General features: G+C 39.2%; 1 protein-coding gene across 1 annotated transcript in view; it reads right to left on the bottom strand.

The window, feature by feature from the left end:
- The window catches only part of KCTD8 (potassium channel tetramerization domain containing 8), an 85,699-nt gene extending 65,893 nt beyond the window's left edge, over window positions 1-19,806 (bottom strand). Inside the window, exon 1 of the mRNA XM_065737076.1 lies at window positions 18,963-19,806. Within this exon, the coding sequence (XP_065593148.1) occupies window positions 18,963-19,806 (844 nt within the window). The remainder of the gene's footprint in view (window positions 1-18,962) is intronic.
- Between the last annotated feature and the right edge of the window lie 2,856 nt (window positions 19,807-22,662).

Below are 22,662 nucleotides of genomic sequence, written 5' to 3'. Positions count from 1 at the left end.
GTTCTAATTTCCTTTGACAAAAATAATAACAATTAGAAACAAATTCCACCCTCTGGCCATGAAAAGAAGAACTACAAAGTCAGGGTAAAGGTTGACCAGAAGAGAAATTCAGCAAACTTCTAAAGCCTTTTTTCTTTCTGACAATCACTTCAATAAAAAAATCAACAGTCCTGCCACTCCTCAACAACAGAAAAGAGGAATATTATACAAATCATGATTTACAAATGGATGCAAAACTGTGATACAACTTGGAAATAAAGTGATGAAACTGGAACATTTTCTTCATTGTGTCAAACAAAAAGTACAAAGATGTTCTGAATGATTTTCAATTGATTTCTCTGATAGATTAAACAAAAAGTATAGATTACAGGTTTTAGCATAGATGTTCATTTTGAAATATTTAATTCAACTGATACATAAAATGTCAAATAGTAGAGCAAGTACACTGAGAATACCAATGACAAAAGATGAGGTATGCACACAAATTCCAAGAGGAATATCCACATGAGCACATGACATTCAGAGTTTTATACAAATAGTTGACTAATTTGCATTTAGCCTCTTAGAAAAGTGCTAAAATCTCTCTCAACTGTATTTGTCTTTGTCTTCAGTTTTCTATGCCTGCTCTTCCTACAGAAACACCTCCATCTACCTTCCTGCTGGGACCACCTTGTATTTCCAGGCTGGCCCAGGCTGGCCCCTCTGGGTGTCACCATCAGCCTGGTAAGTCCAGGGCAGCATCCCAGGCTGATGGATGTCAGCACCACCATAATGAAATAAGAGAAAGAGCAATTTTAATAGCAATATCAAAGATCCTTGGGAACAGCAAATTGGGTATTTAAATTAAAATTCCACTTCTGGTTTTGCCTCCTGTACATATACAACACTGATCATTACAGATAAATATCCCATGTCTTTTGTGGATGTATTCTTAAGACATGGCACAAGTGAATATGATCCTCCTCTTCCACTCAAGCAACTCCTCTTGAATTTTAATGCTTTGTGATTCTCTTGCCATCTTGGTAGGAAATATTGTTTTCCATAAACACTCAGCTAATATTAAGTTTCAGAAAGTGAAAATGACAGTGAGGCAACATTACGTTGCACACCTAAAGCTAGAAAATTAAATTCACAGAATACAGTGAATAAAAATACAGAACGAACATTAATTTTTAGTGTAGCTATTTTCTGTGTTTTCTTAATCAAATAATGTTCCAAGTGGATAAAATTAGCCATTTCCCCTTTAATTTCTTAGGGACATCTTCAAAGAAGAAAATTCATTACATAATTACATAGTAAAACTAGCACTTTATTTTACTCAACCTTCTAAGTTATTGCCTCTAACTGAATAAGATGCGTATCTCTAAAGCAAGAGTGAAAGTTTAAGAACTGCTACAAACAAAAAAAAAATGAAGAAAAACATAGACTATAATATCTTAGAAGCTTTCAGCTTTTTTTGTGTGTGTGTCTATACTAAGAAATAAAAATTCATGAAGTTTTACTTTTATCCTATAAGGTTAGTCACAGCTTGGCTTTTTTTCTGGACTGAGGATTAGAGTGTAAAGTAGAAAACAAAAGTAGAGTGGGAGCACTTAACAGCAAGATCACGTATTTCAGCTTCTATTTCAAAATACAGTTGGAAAGAAGAAAATACAAACCTCTTATCTCTGGTAGGCCATCCAAGTAACTTACACTGCTGTGGAACAGAAAGTGAAACAGAGTAACCAGCTACTGGCAGGATGAAGATGAGAAAACAAAGACAATTAAGAAAGAACCAAAATTGATGCATTTTAAAGATTTTCACTTTGTTAGAAATTAATAAATCATTAAATAAGAGACTGGACTGTATGTTAAAAATCCCTGAGTCCAAAATCTTCAATTGCAGGTAGAACATCTTCAATTAAGAAGTAATTGTATAAGACTAAAAGATACTTCTAAATTAAGCAAAGATACAAACAAATGGACAAACACAACCTTTAAAGGTAACCAAGAAATAGAACAAAAAGAGCAAGAACAAAATAAAGAGGTAAAAAAACTAATAGTAACAGAAAAAAAATTAAAAGTGCAAGCAGAAATCAAAACTGAGAAAGGTATAAGAAAGATGACAGAGTCAAAAGGACAATAAGCTTGTTTATAAGCCTCTCAAAACGAAGATGATGGCAAACAAAAATATTTTATATGTTAAAGTAAGAAGGAGAAAGGCAGAAACCAGGAGGACAACAGGAGTGCATAATGAATGCTTTGTAGGAGCACCTACAATGAGAAAAGCTATTCAAAACCAAATTTATGACAGGATGCTTTTCAATTCCAGTAAGTCAGAAGAACATCTCCCGGATGATGTTTGGAGTAATTCAAGCATAATCTGCAAAATTTGACTATTAAGTGATTGGATAGCATACAAGCCATAATGAGTCTTGACATGAATTCAGGAACAGTACAGTAATAACTCCATACAGAGGTCATATTTCAGAACCAGGAAGATGCAAGCAAACTATGAGGAGGAAAAGCAGTAGTAAAAATCCATAAAAACCTTGAATGTTTACTTCATGAATCCCAGAGTATCTAAACTGGACAGGCGCAACATTTGGTTAGTTTAACAAAAACACAGACACAGTAAACCCAGGAAAGCAGTTTGGAAGAGCACACTGCCTTACTGAGGGAATTAAACTGGGACTAGGAATGTGAAAATCCAACAAATAAGTGTATTCCTTGTGCTTGCAAAGTCTGATTCTTGAAAGCAAAACCACTGTTAAATCATGGATATGAGTAAAGACAAGTAATCTGGGTGGTATGAAGGACCCTGTCATTCGTTTGTTCTTCAGATCTAATCAGAACTGCCATGTGAGCCAGACAATAATCTGCTATTAGACCAAGTTGCTCGTGGTTTGCCTGAACAAAGAGGGTTTCAGCAGCTTCTCCAAAGTATTGGACATGACAGTTAAAAGAAATAAAAAATAAAAAAAAATATGAAAATGGCTATAGATTTATTGATGAGATAATCAGATTATAATGAGACTATTTTTATATAGATGCCATGTTTCTTTACTACTTATTTTTAAAGTTTATAACTAATCTTCCTTCTTTTTAGTTGGATTTTAATCTGCAGGCTGCACAGTTCTGTTAGAGGAGTCTCTGAAAAACACAACTATGTTAATATTGAAGAGATTCTAGATATGTGTGATCCACAGGGACCCTTCATCTCCGGGTAGTGTATCATCCAGTCCGTGAAACTGTGTTCCTAACAAAAAACAAAAGAAAGACTGAAACACTGCCAGGATTTCACCTACTCTCTTCCCCAAGATTTATATCAAAGGGAAAATCCCTATTCATTACCAGCCCACAAGATGTTTGAGAAAGAAAACACAATCAAGACAAAATATAAAAACAGCAATCACAGCAAAAAACAGCAACAAACCTCCCCATATTTAAAATTCTGCATAATACTCTCCATATATATAAAAAAAATTTATAAATACCAATCTTATATGTACTTCATAACACTGTTTGTATATATAAATACTGATTTTAGAGACACTTTTTTCTTTTTTTCTGAATCTTAGGCCTTTTACATCTAAGTGCTCTGTGCCATATCTGCTCTTGTGTAGAAGTGGAAAACTACTTTGACTCAGTCTTCACTGGCTGTAAGGCTTCCATCACCACTCACTTTCTTGAACCTCTAGACAAGGGTCAGGGGAATAAACTCTCTTCCACTGCACAAGCAGAACAAGTCCAAGATGGCCTTACGTGGCTGAATGTTTACAAGTCTATAGGGCTGGACTACATACATTCCTGGGTCCCAAGGGAGCTAGCTGATGCAGTAGCCAAGACACTCTCCATCAGATCTGAAAAGTCATAGCTGTCACATGAAGTCCTATTGACTGGAAAAAGGAAACATCGCTCCAACTTTCAAGAGAAAGGAAGACCCAAGAAACTACAAGCCAGTGAGCCTCCCATCTCTGAGTGGGAAAAATCACAGAACAGATCCTTCTAGTTGAGATGCTAAGTCACACACAAGACAAGGTGGTGGTGACAGCCAGCATAGCTTCACCGAGGGCAGATTGTGCCTTACCAGTCTGGTAGCCTTCTATCATTGATCAACAGCATCACTGGACAAAGGAAGAGTAATTGATGTCATCTACCTGGACTTGTGCAAGGCCTCTGATATGGTCACACATCACATTATCTCTAAATTGGAAAGATACAGATTCACAGGCTAGATTATTTTCTGGATAAAGAATTGGTTGGATGGTCACAGCCAGAGGGTTGTGATCAACAGCTCTAAGTCCATGTGTTGAGTGGTGGTGACTTCTACCTCCCACATAATTGGCACAAGCATTAGGCTCACTTATCACAACATTCCAGATAAATTCATACTTTGGACCATTTGTTGTTTCCCCAGCTAACAAGGAATTCTTTAAGTGGTACTTTCAAATAAAATTTGCATTGCATTTTTATGGCTAGCCAGCTGCATCTTCACCCCTGGCAGAAGTATGAAATAAATTATAGGCAGTATGATCACTTCCTGTGGTATGCAAAAAATGACAGCAAATTATAGCAATCTAATTTTCTAGACTCACTTCCTGTGGACATCATGGTAGAAGACAGGTAAACATTCCTTTGATTTTCCCTCTAGTAGTATTGACGAATTTTCAGCTACTGTGGCAGAACTAGTAAAAAAAAAAATCACTGTGAGAAAATTTGTTTTCCTGCATTTCAATTTGTTTTTATTCAGCCCATTCAGTAGGGATGCAGCAAAAAAAAATAAAATAAAGCTGAATAAGTAAGGCAGAAGCTACATGCACTGAGGTCCCAGGAGATGCTGATTTTAGTTAAATTTTCTTGAAGTAAACATATCCTTGGCAGTATTCTTCTCAGCCTCAGGCAAAAGCTTTCCTAATTTTAAAATGCTTACCTTCAGTGAGCAAGATAAAGGTAGTGCAGCAAATTTATCTCCTGTAAGTATAAATTTGAATGAAACTTTAAAAAATTAAATTACTTTTTTAGCAAATTCCTTTTGTGAAGAGAAATTTACATAGGGAAAGTTAGTTATTTAGTAATAGTTTACTTTCTGATACCATTTTTCAAGCTCTTTAGTTGTATCTTCTTTTGTTCAGTCCTTTTTCATACAGTAAATCCTGTCAGATCTATTTTTTTTCTTTTGACTGCTACTTGCCTATTTATTTATAATTTAATCACCCTAAATAATGAATGTGAAGTTTTTAACTGCAGAGGCCATTCATATATGCTTCTTAAAAGTTTCTACATCCTCCTTAAACAGGATTAGTTGGGAAGTTTTCTTGCACAGCTGTGAAAGACAGGGTTGAAAATACGAATAGCTGAGTTTCAAAAAATGAATGACAAAGGGTTGTGGGTTTTTTCTGTTTGTTTGTTTTGTATGGATTTTAACATCCCTCGTCAATACATTTCAAACATTGTTGCCTAATTTCAAGTTAAATTTCAACTCCAAGCTTCCTGCTTTCAAGTTTCACATCTTACTATCACATTTATGCTTCCAGCACCCATTTGTTTCTAACCACAAACATTCTTTGCCACCACAGTTTTGCAGACTTTTCAGTTAGTCAAAAGGTTTCACCTCCAGTCTTCCACCCAACACAAAACCCAGTAGTGCATTCGCACCCACCGCTCTGGCTCTCCATTGGGAAGCCTCCCATCATCTTCCCCTGTTCTCCCCCTCCCCCACTTTTCCAGCTCATAGTTTTCTTGGAAAGAGAAAAGAGCTGTTTTCCTTTCACTATACTTCTCAACATATGGCTCAAGACTGTGAGGCAATCTGCTCTGAGTCTGGATGCACTCTCAATAAAGTGCTTCACATTAAGTTTATAGATTTAATTCTCTGAGGAAAGCACAGAGAGAAACCTGGTTCATCTCACCTACAGCCAGCGTAAGACTGGTTCAACAGGCTTGAATGGATTTTCTTCTGTCCAAAGGAAGAGGATAAATAATTTGCATCTTCTTTTGCACATTCGTATATGGTTGATCATAATCCAGCCTCCTATCTGTAATTCTTTCAGCAATGTATGCATAAAGAAACAAAACAGGATTTCTTCCCCCTTGGACAAATTCAGTCAATTCCCCTGTCTTGTGCTAGTGCTAATGCACTGCCACCTAGTGTGGAAAATCAATATAACAAAAGCAGGAAGAAAAAAACCGAGAAGAAAAGAACAGAGATTTTGCAGCATGGCAGATGAAATGCATTGGCTCCTCTTGAAATATTTTGAACACCTACACATAATATTCATATCACCACATCAGCCACGCTTCTCAATGAAAATACAAATAAGCTTTTCACAGAAAACTTCTTGACTTGACAGACCTCAATGGTTTCCATTAGAATGCACTGTGGTAGGGCGGAAAAGCTCATCAGAGCCCTCAGTCCACGTAGCCTTACTTGCAGTAACTGTTAGACTAGAAACAAAATTCCACCGTATTTAGTGGCAGGAAACTCTTGGTAAGAGAGAACTTCTTATCTAGCTCAAACTTCATTTGAAATTTCTATCAAGGCTTTGTTCTCTAACTCAAAGTATTGCACATTAGCAAATAGACTACAGGATCAGGTATTGTGAACTCATTGAGTTTTGCCTCTGCATCTGCATTACCTGAAGATCTTCACAGCCCTAAGTTTCTGTTCTTTTGTGCCCTGTAAAATTGCCAGCAAACCTGTTCAAGACACACAGACAACATGTACCTGTTTTGCCCAGATAAACTTTGTACTGATTAAGTTGCATATAAATGATGTGAGCCAAAACGTCTCTGAAAGTCTGCTAGCAAGATTCTGCATCTTTATTAAAATACTTGTCATTTTTTGTCCCTAATGCAGCAAGAAGACTTTTTCTATCCAGGCAGGATTGGAACATCACAATTTTAAAAGAGAAATACATGGATGGAAAAATCTTGTATAAAAAGTAGAACTCAGAAAGAACATACCAGGTAGAATTACTTTAGCATAACCTTCTATGCTTGATAACACAACTCATATATTGCATGTAGGATTTAGCACTTCATCAAATGATTACTGAATGAATATTTTTATTCTGACAACTGGCTGTAACCTGTGTGCATGTAGAGTTGAACTGAATGCAAAGACTTCAATAAGTTTTCAACCAGGATTGAACAGATGTATCATCTTTTGTGCAAGGTAATTAGGAATTCTGTTGTGTTATAAGTTATACAGTAAATAAAATCACTTGAAGACTAACTATGCTGATAAGCACATAGGATCACTGAGATATTTATCTACTTGAGAATGCATGAAATAATGAAGGTTATACACGATAAAGCAATAACATCATGAATCACGTTAGTACAACCTTCCATTTCTTAAATGTTATTAAGAAAGAAGTAACATTCCTTGCCAAATGTTTAATGCTTATCAACAACTTTATAAGGAAAAATGCCCTTAATAAAGTGCTTTACTTGTCTCAAACTACCATAATATGATGCAGTCAAATTACTGAGTGATGTTATCATAGTTTAGCTAATCCCTTTCCTTTAAATATTTATAGATGTAATACACATATATATATTTAACAAAGGAAAATCATAACCTTAAGTAACCCTAAATTAAGAAATACGTATTTTGTTCCTGATTTGTTACTGTAGTTCCATTACTAGTCTACAAATAAATGCAGAATGAGGCACTGAAAAGCTCCGAAAGCACAGATATTAGGCTCCTGATTCACATGATCATACAAATAAGAGGACTTTATTTTAATAACATAAAGGAATTATGCAGCCTTCAAGTTTGTGAAGAAAAGCTTGAAGCTGATGACACAGACATAAGCAGAGTTATAAGATCAATTAAAAACTGGAGAAGAGCCTGAAAAACGACCTGAGGCTGCCTCATGTAAACAGCTGAGGAGCTAAACTCCACGTAACACCAACTTAGGGACAGAAGGGACTTGCTAAAACCTTGTGGCTGCCCTTCCTTAGGAAAAAATCTTTTACAGTAAGGATGGTGAGGCACTGGAAAAGATTGCCTGTAGACATGGTTGAGGCCTCTTCCCTGGAGGGGAGGCTGAATAAGGCCCTGGGCAACCTGATCTAGCTGCGGTGCCCCTGTTCATTGCAAGGGAGTTGGACTAGATGGCCTTCAGAGGTCCCTTCCAACTGGCAGGATTCTATGACTCTACCCCTTCCTCTCCTCTCTGTGAAGGAGAGATCCTGAGGAAGAGCACAAATTAGCCCTTCTCTGTGAATCTCCCAGAAACAAAGGACAGCCAAGCTGTAAAGTTTAAACACATTGTCACATATTTCTGTATAATATTTAATGTAGATAGAAGGAAACAGATAACACTGCTAAGACAGGCAAACCTTCTCTAAGTGGATGTAGGTGATCTCTTAACAAGGTATCTGTACTAATCTGCCCATTCACCATGAATGCTAGTGGAAAACACACCTTGGTAGCAAAACAAGCACTACCCCAGAGAATAACTTTCAGTGAGTAAACATTTTAGCAGGTATAACTGTCAATTTCATTGACATCAAAATTGTTTTGACAACTTACAACACTTATAAGACCTGTCTTAAGATATTTTTATTATGCATCTTCTCCAAAACTATGTAAGTATATTTGTCTATTAGAGGTCAATCAATGCAAGCAATACTTCTGCTCTAGTTTGCTGGCAAGAGACTTTTTTTAACAGACAAAAAGAGCCTGCAGACACTACTTCAGCAACCTGCAGTGGTGTGGGAAAAGCAAGAGGAACATACACCACTTTTTGCATAATTCTAATGAATAGTCCATTCTGATGAAAAATTTCAAGTGAAATAAATTGTTAAAATATTTTAATTTGTAACCACCTCACTATTATGTTACACATCAATTCGACTGAATTGACTCAGCTATACAGATGTGAACAACTGGTCTATGTATAAGATTGTTCTGTTCTGGTCAGGTCAAAGTTCATAACTTCGAAGGTTTAGCAGTTTCTTTTAGGTATAATACAACAGATGAAATAACAGTAGTGGAAACCCATAGTAAATTTCTATTTGTCAGAGACTGCAATCAAGATCACCACAGGATTACCATTCTTCTTTTTCATGAATTATGAAAGAACAGTATAAAATACACATTTATACTCTCTATTACTTGTCAAGTTATAATTTTTTCCTTACAACACCTTCTTGATAGCATCTTAGCATTTTATTGAAGATGCACCACTATGGAAAAACTTGGGTTTTTCTTCTCCATAGCCCAGCCCAGCCTACTGAATGCAAAGAGCCCAGCACATAGTTTTTGCAACAGTGACCAACATCAAGTCCAGTCCTAAAGCTGTGTTAATCCCTCAGGCCAAAAATAGCAAAAACTTTGAATAAACCTAAAGCTGTACTTGTGCAGAAAACTCAGGTTTTATTCATCACCTCCATATCAAGAGGATTTAGGAAGAAAGCACTGGTAGAACTCAGCCATCAAGGATATGATTAGACAGGCAACATTTACCCTAATCTCTCCTACAGCGAGCATTTTCTTCTTCCTGTAATTAAATGTGATCACAGATGCAGTATTTAGGGGCATAATTTCCCTAATTTAGACTCCAAACTACTTCAACTGCAGGTGGAAAATGCAAGTAATGAAAGGGCATGAGTGAAAATATGAGTGTTGTTGTGACTGAAGGCTAGGCTGATAGCTAAAGTTCATGTGAATCTATAAACTTAGTAGCTGATGGGGTAAAACTTCAGGAATTCCACCAGTACTAAAAATATCACATACTAAAATCCAACATATTTTTGAAAGTTTTATCTTCTATCTTATGGGAGTATTACAGAAGTATTCTGAAGCTCATGGATAGTACTATTTGTTATTCCAAACATTCTGTTTGTTTGTTTTGTAAGGGACTTTTTGGGGGGAGTGAGTGGTATCTTAGGAGATGAACTTTGTCTATCTTTGTAACGTTTAGAAATGGAATATTCATTTAGAACAACCCCAGAGATAAATTGACAGCATGAAGAAATTTCACAGGAAAAAAGAAAAAGGTCAGAGATTGACACTTGTGAGTTACAGTAGCACTGAAACAGGTTAATATGCACAGCTTTCTGATGAACCACTAACACAGACTCTGTGGATACGAGGAAAGTAAAAATTGCAAGCAGAATTACAAATTATATTGGTCTTAGTTATATTCCTTAAACTTCTTTAGTTTCTGTTTTTAATATGAGAAGCTTAATATATGGGTTACTCCAAAAACTAATGCTTCCTATTTATTTCCATGGAAACTACAGCAAATACAAAGAGCATAATATCATTCTTTGATAGAAGAAATTACCAACTACAAAACATTATTTTTTTTTCAACATAGTCACCACCATTAGCTATACATTTTAACAATCAGTAAACAACAGCCTGCATGCTTTGCTCATAAAAATCTGCATTTCTGTCCAGAATATAGCTTGTCTTTTACATTGCTGTCACCACTGTTGAAATACACCATCCACTGCTTCAGTCTACCCCTCTGTTGCTGCACACAGCAACAAAATGTAGTGAAATATTGGTAGGAAGGTTCCACCTTGACTATCTGCCTCTGACCATCATGGGTCAAGAAAATAAATGTAGGAGGCATTACTTTCAGAGCAGCCCTTCCAAGAGTACACATGAACACAAGCACACACACAGTTCTATGAGCTGGTATAGTGAATGCATGTCACCCAAAAGGATACGAAGTCAAATTTCAGAAATGAAAGTGCAGATACAAACTTACTTGAACCTATTTTACCTTTCATTGTATATCACTGAATTATCTCTTCTTTTTTCCCCTCAAGTCTAATTAGCTTTGATAATATTGATCACACTTTTATAAGGCCGAATACTGCTATTTTTAAAGTGATGGAGTGAGTGATATTTAAACTCCTAAACACTGGAAAGAAACAAATATAGATCACAAGGCCAGAATAGCCATGCCTTCACTCTGTTTCAGACCAGTTGAAAAGCCACAGTAGGCATTAACAACAGAAATAGAAGCAGCAGCCTGCAAATAACACTAAGTGACAGCCTATAAATGAGTGACCATTAAGAACTAAGCAAAAGAAAATGTGTATGTTAGGAAAAAAATAGCACATATATATATATTTAGCTTTATTGTTCTCTATTATCGACATATTACACTGATTAAGTTATTGGCACTCTATTTTACAGACTTACTTTACCTGCTTTCTAACATTTTTGTAGCTCATTTTCATGTGAAAAAAAAAAAAAAGATTAAGGACCAGAAGCACTAGAGAACACTTCTACTTCAGCATAATGGATATTTATCACTTTATTTACTGTAGTTCTGCAGGTATGGCTGGTTTAGTTGGAATTGATTAACAAGTAGAAAGAACAAAAACAAAACACCTAGTTCAAATAAACTGTAAGAGTCACATTATGAAAAGAACAGTTTTGCACAGACAGATAATGGCTATATATGCAATTCTGAACCTTTTCAAGATAAGTCATCTCTAAAACAGGTTTCTCCACATACGAATATGGATGCCAACCCTTTTTATTCCACTTGTAAAAGACAAAGCCTATACACACAAAACTCTACAAGTTTCATTCTTACTGTCATTTAGCTTATTTAGGAGCACACATTGAGGAAAGAATAAGTAGAATTGTCTCTGGCCATTTGATGTTTGAGGTATCTTGAATTGGATTTTTTTGAAATCTTTTGCTAAATTCATGTTTCTTTTTTGTAATTAGATACATCTGGAAAACAAACCAAAAGTGGCTACCCAGACAATAAGGTGTAATAGTTTAAATATATGACCAAGTACCATATATTTATTTCAAACTTCTATCTTGTATGAGACTTGCATCCAGTCTGCTTAGAGCAAGGTGAGGAAAGCACACGCCAGCATTAAGATCCTCAGTTCTGGAGCACAGTGGGGAATTAGGCAATTAATTGAACAGAAAAACAAAGGAAAAATGCAAAGCACTGATGAAGGAAAGACAGATAGAAAAGCTATGGGTGACCTTAGTAACTTTTTTATTTTGGAAATGCATGGATTTGTTTGTGATAAAGGTTAAGAATTTTTTCAACATTTAAAATCATACTGACAAATAATATTGCGCTTCAGTTCTTTCATATTCTACCACCTTTGCTTGAATGCTGACCAGCTCTTTCAGGCCCCTTTACCTTCCAGAGCCTTAACCCACATGATACTTTGAACTAGGTTCTTGAAGATGTCAAAGTTATCTCTGATGAAGTCCAGGCAAGACTTACTGCCCTGCTTCTTCTACATAAGATCCTGATCTCCACAATCTCATGAACAACACTGCCAAATTATACACCTGTAAATACCACTAATAATACATTAATGTATGTTTATCTATGAATATAGACATGCTTGCACTAGAGTTCACACATATAAATTATAAATCTTGAAAGCAGCTGCAAACATCCAAATTCAATAAAAAATTAAGCAAGTTCACTATTATCCTAACTTGCAGAAGGGTGTTTGCAACAAAACATAACAAGAATCCCTGAGCACCAACTCTTCTATCTCTCTGGGAATATTTGTTAATACTGCCAAAGAGTAAATCCCATTAAGGATGAGGAAAAAAAATACACTGACTGATTTCCTTTCCGAATCATTTCTTTGTGCTAATGCAAAGAGAACATCTGTATGTATTATGTACAGCAAAAATGAATCATGCTAAGTGAGTATCTGAAATAATTAACTCTTATTAACAGAATTAAAGACAGTGTTAATTTCACTCTATTTTTTTCCTCAATTTCTCCTACTTCCCCAAAGGAAATGTGCAACATTCGATGCATTACTTATTCTTACAGTGTGCATTCACACTTTGGATAGAGTTGCTTGTCACTGGATTGAGTTATTCATAGAATTGTCTCTACAACACCTCTTAAACACTAAAAGGAAGCTTTATTATTACTTTTTTTTTAATATATAATTCCATAAACCACTATTCTAGAATCCAGTTTGCTTACCAAAATAAGTGTGTATCACAGAAATGATAAAACAGGTCAGGCACAGCATATACAAGTGCTACAAAGTAAACAGAACAAGCATACAGCCCAGAGGCAGGGCAACCACCCAGAGGTGGCAGTTCCCCAGAGGCAATAGCTCCTGTATCCATGCCTCCTTTGCTCAGAGTCCATGCAATAGAGTTCTGGCATATGGGGGAACAATGAGGAAAGGAACAATTGAATTTTGATCCAGCTACTACTAGTTGCAAAATGATGTTGAAAGAATAATTGTAACAGCCATAACTGACAGCAGTCCTGACACAGTTTATAGCCTGGCAGTCACCCAGAGGGCAAAAAACAGGTAAATATGTTGAACCCAACCTTTGAATACTGTTATGCACAACTTCGGGAAAGACAGTACCAAGATAACAAAGAAAAAAAAAGACATTTTAAAAGCAGTGTGTTCATCTCCTTGCTAGCAACACGCAACACTCATTGACACCATTGTGATTTTTACAAGCATGGTGAATTTAAGTAATTAGAGATGTGATTACAGAAACGGTGTGACACCTTGTAGCAAGATGTACCTTTTCATTCAATCATCTTCTGAAACTAAATTGTCAGAAAGCATCAAATGCTTTCTTAACACAACACTGTAAGAAATTAACAGCTACAAGCGCTAAGAAAACTGTAGATAATTGCTGCTTGCCTTTTTCCAGTACTGTGTACTACAAAGAACTATGGCACCATGTAATCATTCACATATTTTGAATCTCACTTGACGCAAAAGGCTAGTGGCAAGACTATTTGGTGCTTCAGTCTCCATGAAGGTCCATCTTGCAGCTGTGAATGGAACTCAAGTGTGCTTTTCACACACTATTTATGACTAATCTCTTTTAGCTTAGCATAAACCACCGTCCCAGAAAATCCTTTCTGAAGCATTTGACTTGGTAAAGAAAAATAAGATTTGCCAGGTAATTTATTTATAAGGATTTTCCACTAGACTTTCAGTGGCTCAGTTTATTTAAAAATAAATAAGTAAAAGTCATTGTTATTCCTGCTGTTTTAAGTGATCCACATATAGTGATGAGAAATGAAATAAAACCATCCTCAAATGCAAAAAAAAAAAACCACCAACATCCTAACTCAGCGAGCAGATGTTATCTCCAGATTACCTCAACAGTTATATCAAGTCTAACAACCTTTAACTAAATAATCAGCCTGTGTCAAGAAAAAAACTTCACTGACCAGGATCAACTCATCTCTGTAACAGATGACTCTGACAATAGAGTAATCCAAAGTTTGAGACAGAAAATGAGGGAGTAGCCTAGAGCATGGCCATGTTATTCACTTATTCTGCAGTGGCATCCAGGATCCATCCAGCTGCTGATACAATGCTAAGCTGGTTGAGAGCTACAGCAAGTATGACAGTGGTCCTGAGCAGAGATGAGGTAAAATGGATGCACACCATCTCATGTACTTTATTTTTTTGTGCATTTAAATACTTGGCTTTAACTTGCCATTATACTAGTAACCCACCAAAAAGTGACTGCTCGTTTCTGGTTAAATTGTTCAAGTCACGCTGAGGTTCACCTGGGCCTTGAATAGTCAGTCTTTCTTTCTACCACTTCATTCTTTCCTTGTGCCCTCAGCATTTTATCCTCAACATCTTAGAGAAGCAGCTGATTGGCTTTTCACTTCTGGATATCTGTGTTTAAATGCAGAACTGTAGCAGGAAGAGGATAACTTCAGTATTGTTGAACTCTTTCTTTATGCAATGCTCAGTGAATGTTCACTGCACAAATTCTCGTCACAGTATAATGAATCTGGTATTTGCTGCAAAGGAAGAAAGCAGCAGCAAAATTACCAGCCATATCACATTGTGAAGGAAAATACACTGCAAAATATATTTGATAAGCAGTAATGTTTTAATTTTAAATTGTGAGGCTGCAATAATATTTTATAAAAAACTTCTATACAGAAATTATGTGCTTGAACGGTAGATAACTAGAAGTTCATGTTGAAAATAAAGGAAAAATAAGATATGATTTGCTCATCCCACTGTTGAAAGGCAAACATTTCCCTGCAACTACTGTCATAAATCCTTGAAAATGCATGAAGTGATCTGACAACAATAAGCAGTTTTCCTGCAAAATATTACAGATCTAGCAAAGTCAGCTTCTCTAGCACCAGAACTTTGTTCCCAAGCAATGCACAAGAAATACAACTCCGGAATAGTTACCAAACCAGTGTTTCCATTTCCAAATACCATAAGCTGCTTGTATCAAGGTGTCTGTTAGCTAGTATTGATTTTGGCATATAATATTAAGAACAAATAACTACCAAGATTACTTTTCAGATACTATACAACAGTTCTAATCCTCAGCTCCAAACATCAAGGTGGTTCTACACTGATTAAAAATATAACTTCATTTTCATAAAAGCAGAACACAACATATGAAACAAAATATCCTGAAGTTTCACATCAGTTCTCCAAAGTAACAGGACTACCTGCAGAATCATTCTAAATTTTAAGTCTTTGTGCAATAGCCCTTCCAGGATCAGTGTTTCTAGGATTCTGATACTGTCAGACGCCTAAAGCTTTCCTACATTGTGCTTCTGATGTAGGAAGGCTTGATGGATTAAATCAGTACCATCATACTTCTCTCTAACGTTACACAGAGATCTAGTGTTCTTATTTTACTTTTTGGTTTAGTCTCCTCTCTCTTCTAAGCCTTGCTAGTTATAGGTGTTCAAAGTATCTCAGACATTCCTTGTAGCAAAAGCACCACCAGATCAGCAATGATGGATCAGCTTGGCTTGGCATTGCCACAGAAACAACCCATTGGATGGTTCTCCTGACAGCATTCCCTCAGAGCAGCTCAGGGTTAGTTGCCAACCCACAGTCCCCAAGCTATTCCAGTGCAATGTTTTACTGAATTTGAGCCAATGTAATCTCATAGCGCTATGACCAAGCAGAAATACGTGCCATAATTTCATGCAAATGTCACCTGTTACAAATAAGATTCAGAGTCAAAGAAACAGAAAATATCACATATAGAGCAGGAATATTGAAACAGGATACGCGTCAAACTTTTTTCTCCACGAAATATTACTGCATTCCTCTTAGACTATTCACGTCAGTTCAGAACAGGCAGCTTCCAGCTGAGCACGAGGCTCTCAGCACCCATAAGTCAGATTGCATAGCAGATGTTAAGTGCAAAATCCATTAAGACCAATTAGATTCTGCAGAAGAAAAAGACCATATAGTAACAGCATATACAGACAATCCTGCATTACACAACAGTATCAAAAGATGCAGTGAAACACAAAAAGACAAAAGCTTAAAAATGCAAATTAGCCTTTCCTCACAAAAAGACCTGTCAACAGAAGGCCTGTTGTGCTGCCTGCAGCCATGTGAGGCAAGGTCTCTTCTCTCCTGGTCTCCTGTTTCATCTGGATGGAACTTCTGTGAAGGCTATCACCTACTGCACACCAAGTAGCAATTATTAAACAGTGGTCCTGTACTGCAGCCCAAAACTAATGAAGCAAATGAGCTTGAGACTCTTTTCCAAACTGCATACACACTTCATGTTGTATTAACAGAAGTAAATTACTCTTCCATGTACTAAGGTGTGAGCTTTCATATTTTAGAGAATATAGGTAGCCATCAGGCTCTGATTTTTATTTTTTGGAAGGAGTTATGTAGCTTAAGAAAGACCGTTTCTGTACTTGTCAGAATGTGCTGCCAAAATCTGAAGCATTATCTCAAACAAGCTTCAGTTCTTGAACTGAAATTAGTCTGCAACAGCTAATCTATTCACGGATACTAAGCAATCTAAAAATTCTAAAGTGTGAATAGTATAGGTAAATTTCATCAGCCACAATATTTAAGAAAATAATTTATATTTTTAAAAGAAGTGAGATGATCTTCTCAACTTAAAATACCCAGTGAAGTTAGAGGTATACTAGAAACAGGCTTAAAATCTATACCTGAAACAGAGATTAAAGGCCACCCTTGTCCTTCAAATGTCCCTTAGTAGCTCTTAAAAATCTATTCATGATGCAAGGAAATGGCCAGAATTCATATATTCTCATATTTTTTCCCCAAACACTTTTGGAGTTGTTCACAAGTCCACAGGAGAAACATTCAAAGAGGAAGAAGACTGTGTGGCTGCCATAATCACAGACCAACAACTAACATGCTTCTGGTTGCAGATGTTCATACTGTGTATGAAGCTCTAGTTTTGTGAGTAAACTAATACAGTCCTCACAAATGCTCTTGGAAAGACTACAGACAGTAACCCTGACCAGTCTTCTCATGCCAGTATGGAGCAGCAAGGCAGGCTTGCATGGTTTTCTGTCTGTTTCATAATAAAGCATCCTTCTTTTTTGTTTTGTTTGTTTTTCCTCTTAAACCAGAGGGCTCCCATCAACTGGGCATAGATAGAAACAATAAAGTCTGTTAAGCAATACTTCAGGCATTGTTCTTTACCTATTCTCACTCAGCAGATTTTTCCACTCATCTCATGATACTTTGTTTTGGGGAAAAAAAATCCAATCTTACAGAAATATAATGTTACTTTTAATTAAAAGTTTTTTAAATGCATAGCTAAATCAAAATTACACTCTCCTTTTCAGCCTACATTAGCTCAGCCAGTTTTCAAACCCAAAAGTAGGGAAAACATATTAACTGAAAAATTCTGGTTTTGACTAATATTAAGTATCAAATTAAAAATTTAACTACCTGATTCACTTTTTATAACACGATCAGCTGGAAGACTAAAAATCAAAACAGAAACAGCATTGTACAACATCCAATTCATCCCTGGCATTATTCCACATAAATCAGTGGTAATACACTGGGGATTAATTTGGAACACTGATCTGAATTAGAGCACTGTTCTACACAGCAACCACCTCATAACGCAAAACATTTTAAGCATCACAAACACCCACAAATAATTATGCACCTAACAGACTACGACTGAGTGAACAAGAGGAGTTATTGTCAAAACTATGAAATAACAGCAACAAACTTCTACTATTTTCAAGAATTGGTTGGCCCATTTTTTTCCAGAATCGAGATTTAATTATCACATATTTTACACCACTAAGCCCGCCCAGAAGAACGCAAAGCTCCTCCAATATCTCATTTTTTACGTTTTCTAAGTAGATACGAACAGCTTGGTAGGTTACATAATGAATCTCAAGAAACTATTTTAAAGTAGATCTGAAGATTGATTCTCGAGTTTGGCTCTCACGTTTGTACAGCAAAGGGTAGGCACTTCCTATATAACACACAGCAGTGTGAAGTATTTAATGAGTTTCTCCTCTGAACAGGAAACGGGTTCACATTGATGGTGACTCAGTCCAGGAGCAGCAGGTCGCCACTGCTGGGGCTGAGTTACATCTCTCCTGCCACAGGGACAGGTGATGCTGAAACAACCGCTCGAGCAGCAGAACCCACACAAGGCTCGCGTACCCACAGAATAGCTCTACACTCGCAGGGATTTCTCAACTCTCCGAACACACCGTGAGGCTTCAGGCTGACCTCTGCCTCTCAAAAGCGAACCCCTGCTGGAAGCTGATGCCTTCCACCCAGCTGCGTTTCATCAGCCCGAACCCTGCCCTGAAAGCCACCCCACCGGGGGGCTTTCCATGTGAGAGTCTCGCAACACTCGATGCTCCGCGAAGCCTACGAGCTGCGAGCACGCCGCAGAGTTTCCGCGGGCTCTTCCCCCTGTCAGGCAGGGTACTCACTCTCCGGGCAGCTGGCTCTGCCGTCGCTGCCTGCCCCAAGCGAGGCCGTTGCCAGAACCGCGCTTGACCCTCATCCGTCCAGCAACGCAGCGGTAACATTACCCCCCGCCTGACCCCGCCGATCGGGACCGGGACCCGACGCGATGCCTCCGGGAGAGCCCGGAACGGGGCGGGGGCTGTTCCACCCCGCACGGCCACCTCCAGGAGGAGAGGACGGCCCCGATATCCCCGCGCGTGCATGCGAGGAAGGCTCCGGCCGTCCCAGGGAGTACTTACTGAAGAAGATGTACTCAGTGTAGCTGCTCCAGATCTTGTCGTCCCGGTACTGGTTGATGAAGGCGGCCGTGCCGGTGGAGTTGCAAGCCACCATGTGGAAGCCCGCCTCGGAGAGCCGATCGAAGGCTTGCTCTAGGTACGTGAACTTGAGGTAGAAGCGGGAGGTATACTTCTCGGGGGGGCGGTCGGGGTCGCGGCTCTCGTTCAGGGTCTCACCGAAGACCTCCTTGGCCAGGGCGATCCTGCCGCACACCATGATGCGGGCGACGCGGCGGAACTTAGCGTCCGCCTGGTTGTCCCGCACTGTGGTGTAGGAACCGCGATAACCCACCGTGAGAAAGCCCGACCGCTTGTCCAGGCCGGCCCGCTGCAGCCGGTCGCTACTGCCCTGTGAGGTGCTGTCCTCCAGGTCGCTTTGGCAGCCCTCGTCGTTGAGCGAACTCTGCTTGGTGACCTTGGGCGACAGCAGCTTCACCAGGTCGCCCAGCTGGAAGTATTCTGCCTCCCGCAGGAGCCGTTCCTTCTCGGGGAAGTGCTCGGGCAGTGCCAGCTGCTTGTCCCGCAGGTAATCCAGCACGTACCTGAAGAGGAAGCCGTCGCGGTCGATAAAGAAGCGCGCCCGGCTGTCCCTGGGCAACTGGCGGGCCGCCGCCGGGCCGCCCCGGCACGGAGAGAACATGGTGGCCAACGTGCTGTCCGGGACGCTGAGCAGTGTGGAGTGCCTCGTCACATACACCTGGCCCCCCACGTTCAGTTCCACCACCTCGGGGAACGGCGAGCCCGACGGCCCCGACACCATGTCGCTGATGGGCAGGATGCTGCCGCCCGCCTCCTTCAAAGCCATGGCTGCGAGCGGGCGGCCGCGAAGGAGGGTCTCCCTCCTAAAAAAGGCAGCCTGATGCCTTCCTCCCTCCCCTCCACCCACCCCACCCCTCCTCCTCCTTCGCCCCGCCGCGCCCGGAAGCGCCCGGACGGAGATGCCTCTCCCTCCGGCACCGCGGCGCCGGGGTGCGGGTCTCCTGTCCTCTTCTCCCCACGGTGGGACGGGCCCGGCCCCGCTCCGCGCTCCGCCCGGTGGTAACGGGGGCCGCGGGGTACCGCGCTGCTCAGCGCCGAGCGGCCGCCGGAGTCGGCTGCCACTCGGCAGAGCGCTGCCGTGCTGCCAGGCGCGGCCCGGGGGAGAGCCAAGCCCCTACCCCGGCTCCTCCCCTTCGCCTCGGCTGGTGGCTTTTTCGGTTCGCTTTGAATGTTTTTTATTTATTTATTTCTCCCCACTTAAATACCTCCCAGCCTCCCTCCTCTGCTTCCCTTATTGCTGCTGCGCGGGTCGGTGCTTGTGGAGTTTTACAGCCAGAGTGATGGACGTCTGTCCAGTGGTGGCATCCCACAGGGTGTATGCGCTGACGTTTGTCAGCGCACCTTTACTCGGAGGAAAAGGGAAGAATTTAACTTGGAGGATCGCAGAGGCTGTGCCAAAGAGTAAGTCCAGCAGACCACACTGGGATGCATCACCGTGTTTGCTGTCCTGCTGCTCCCCTGATCACAGCACACACACAGCTTTGTCCTCAGTGCTCTGTGGCAAGAGCTCGCTGAGCTCTCTGGCTTGACAATGGCATCAGGGTTTTCAGAGCAGAAAAGAAAGTCATCTGCCACTGAGATCCAGGTGCCAAGTGCAGATTTTGACTTGGAACACATCACTGCCTGATTGTTGGCTGTGTAGCAGCAAAATTTGTGCTCTGTTTAAACAGCAGACTTTTCTATTTATTTGTCCTTAGCTGGAGCCACATCTCAAGTGCTTCCAGATTCCTGATGTGTGCACTTTTAGTCAGAGCTGGTAGAACGCACCAGGGAACCCAGGTATTGGAAAACTAACATGTGTTTGCTCTTCCCAGTAGGAGTTGAGGCCTGAGACTGACAGGAGATCTGCCAGTGCCAGATCCAAATGTGATTCCACTTGGCTAGATAGTTTGTGTACGGCAGCCCTCCAGTTTCGTTGTTTATTGTTCCTTAAAAGTTAAGGATTCAAGCTTTAACAGTGCCATATAGAAGCAGGAGCCCAGTCTGTTCATCACTGAAATAATGACTGCACTTCAGGCACGAAAGGCATAAATTCTCAGGTAGATCATTGTCATGTTACCTCCTCACTGGAAAGTGCTGGTGAAGATGAGGAAGTTTCCTCACCAATCACCTGAATCTTGGTTGTGTTCTCTAACTTACTTGTCCAAACTTCTTTTAATATGCTAGTACAGATATCCCCATGGCGCTCCATCCCACCTGTCATTGGGTTGGAAAAGACCTCTAAACTCATCTACCATCAACCCATCCCTACCGTGCCCATTAACCATATTTGTCAGAGCCACATCTACACAGTTCTTGAACACCTCCAGGGATGGTGATTCCATCTCCTCTTTGGGCAGCCTGTTCCAATGCCTCATCACTCTTCTCTAGGATCCTTCCTTCAAGGTGAAAAGAATCAATCCATGGTGCTACCTTCTCCCTCTACATCACCTACATAAACTAGGTCTCCTTTGTAACAAACTCATATAGATACAGGTATGCATTTATTGCTGCTCAGTTCTGAAATGGAAATTAGGATATTAGGAGTTAATACATTTGCTTGGCTTAAAGCCCAGCCAGGTGTTCAACAGATACACATGGAAAAAGTAACCTTGCATTTAAAAAATGTTTCTGTAATCTCTATGATAAAATTGTATTTGGTACAAAACTGTTAACTGAAACATTTAAAGTTTCTGAGAAAGAGAGGTGAAAGCCAGTTTCCTTCAAGAGTGATTTGTCCCCAAGGAACAGTTAAGATCAAAACAAATGTTTTAGAGATACATTTCTAACTTATTTTAAAACAAAAATAAAAACCTATTATTATCCAAGGTTATTCCTGCTGTTGCAGTCTTATGTAGTTGACTAATAAAAAATGGAAGATTCGTAACCTCTTTTGAAATTAAATTGCAAAATACATCATATTCCCCCAGTGAAAATGAACAACAAAGTAGAATATAATATTTAGGAGGAGAATAAACAATGAAATTAGATGCTTAATCAGAGGTTATTAGAGAGAGAATTATGAAAACCCTGTAAATTCAGTAATTGAAAAAATTAGGTAATTTTTTTTAGCAAGATGAGTCTTGTGGCAGACTTCCAGTGCAGTCAAAGGGAATTGTTCCTCTGTCCTGAATTGTAGAATCAGACAGGAAGAGTAGTTTTTCATGCAGAAAAAAAAAATAAATTCAGATGATTATAATGAAAGAGCCTGTAATAATTACAGAAATCATCTGATAAGCATTGAAAATGATTATGTTGTCTTTCAAAAAGTCATCAGCCCCCAAAAATGGCATTAAAATTGTAGACTAGAGTGTGACAAACTGCCAGCAGAATCATATCTCTGACAGTACTATGCTCCAGCTCAGTAAGCCCTGAAAGATTTGGCCACTTCCATGGTTCTCTCCTCTTTTTGTTGTTTTTTCTTTGTCTGTCATTTTCTTAGTTCTTAATATTTTCATATTAGGAACTTGTAGATCTTTCTTGTCTTGTTCTGTTAGGTCTTGTTCCCTGTTGTCAACAAAGCACCATTCCAAAGAAATATCTTTTTCTCTGCTTAATACATTTTTCTTCTAGACTCAAATTCATCTTTTTAAACCTTAAAGGTATTTCTATGTAATGTTGTGTTTTTCCAAAATGATTAGAA

The sequence above is a fragment of the Cyrtonyx montezumae genome, unplaced genomic scaffold (assembly GCF_038088225.1).
Source record: "Cyrtonyx montezumae isolate F1298 unplaced genomic scaffold, pur_monq_1.0 scaffold_2, whole genome shotgun sequence".
Taxonomy (NCBI): domain Eukaryota; kingdom Metazoa; phylum Chordata; class Aves; order Galliformes; family Odontophoridae; genus Cyrtonyx; species Cyrtonyx montezumae.
The sequence above is the reverse complement of the archived record's forward strand: the minus strand, read 5'-3'. Positions and strand labels throughout refer to the sequence as shown.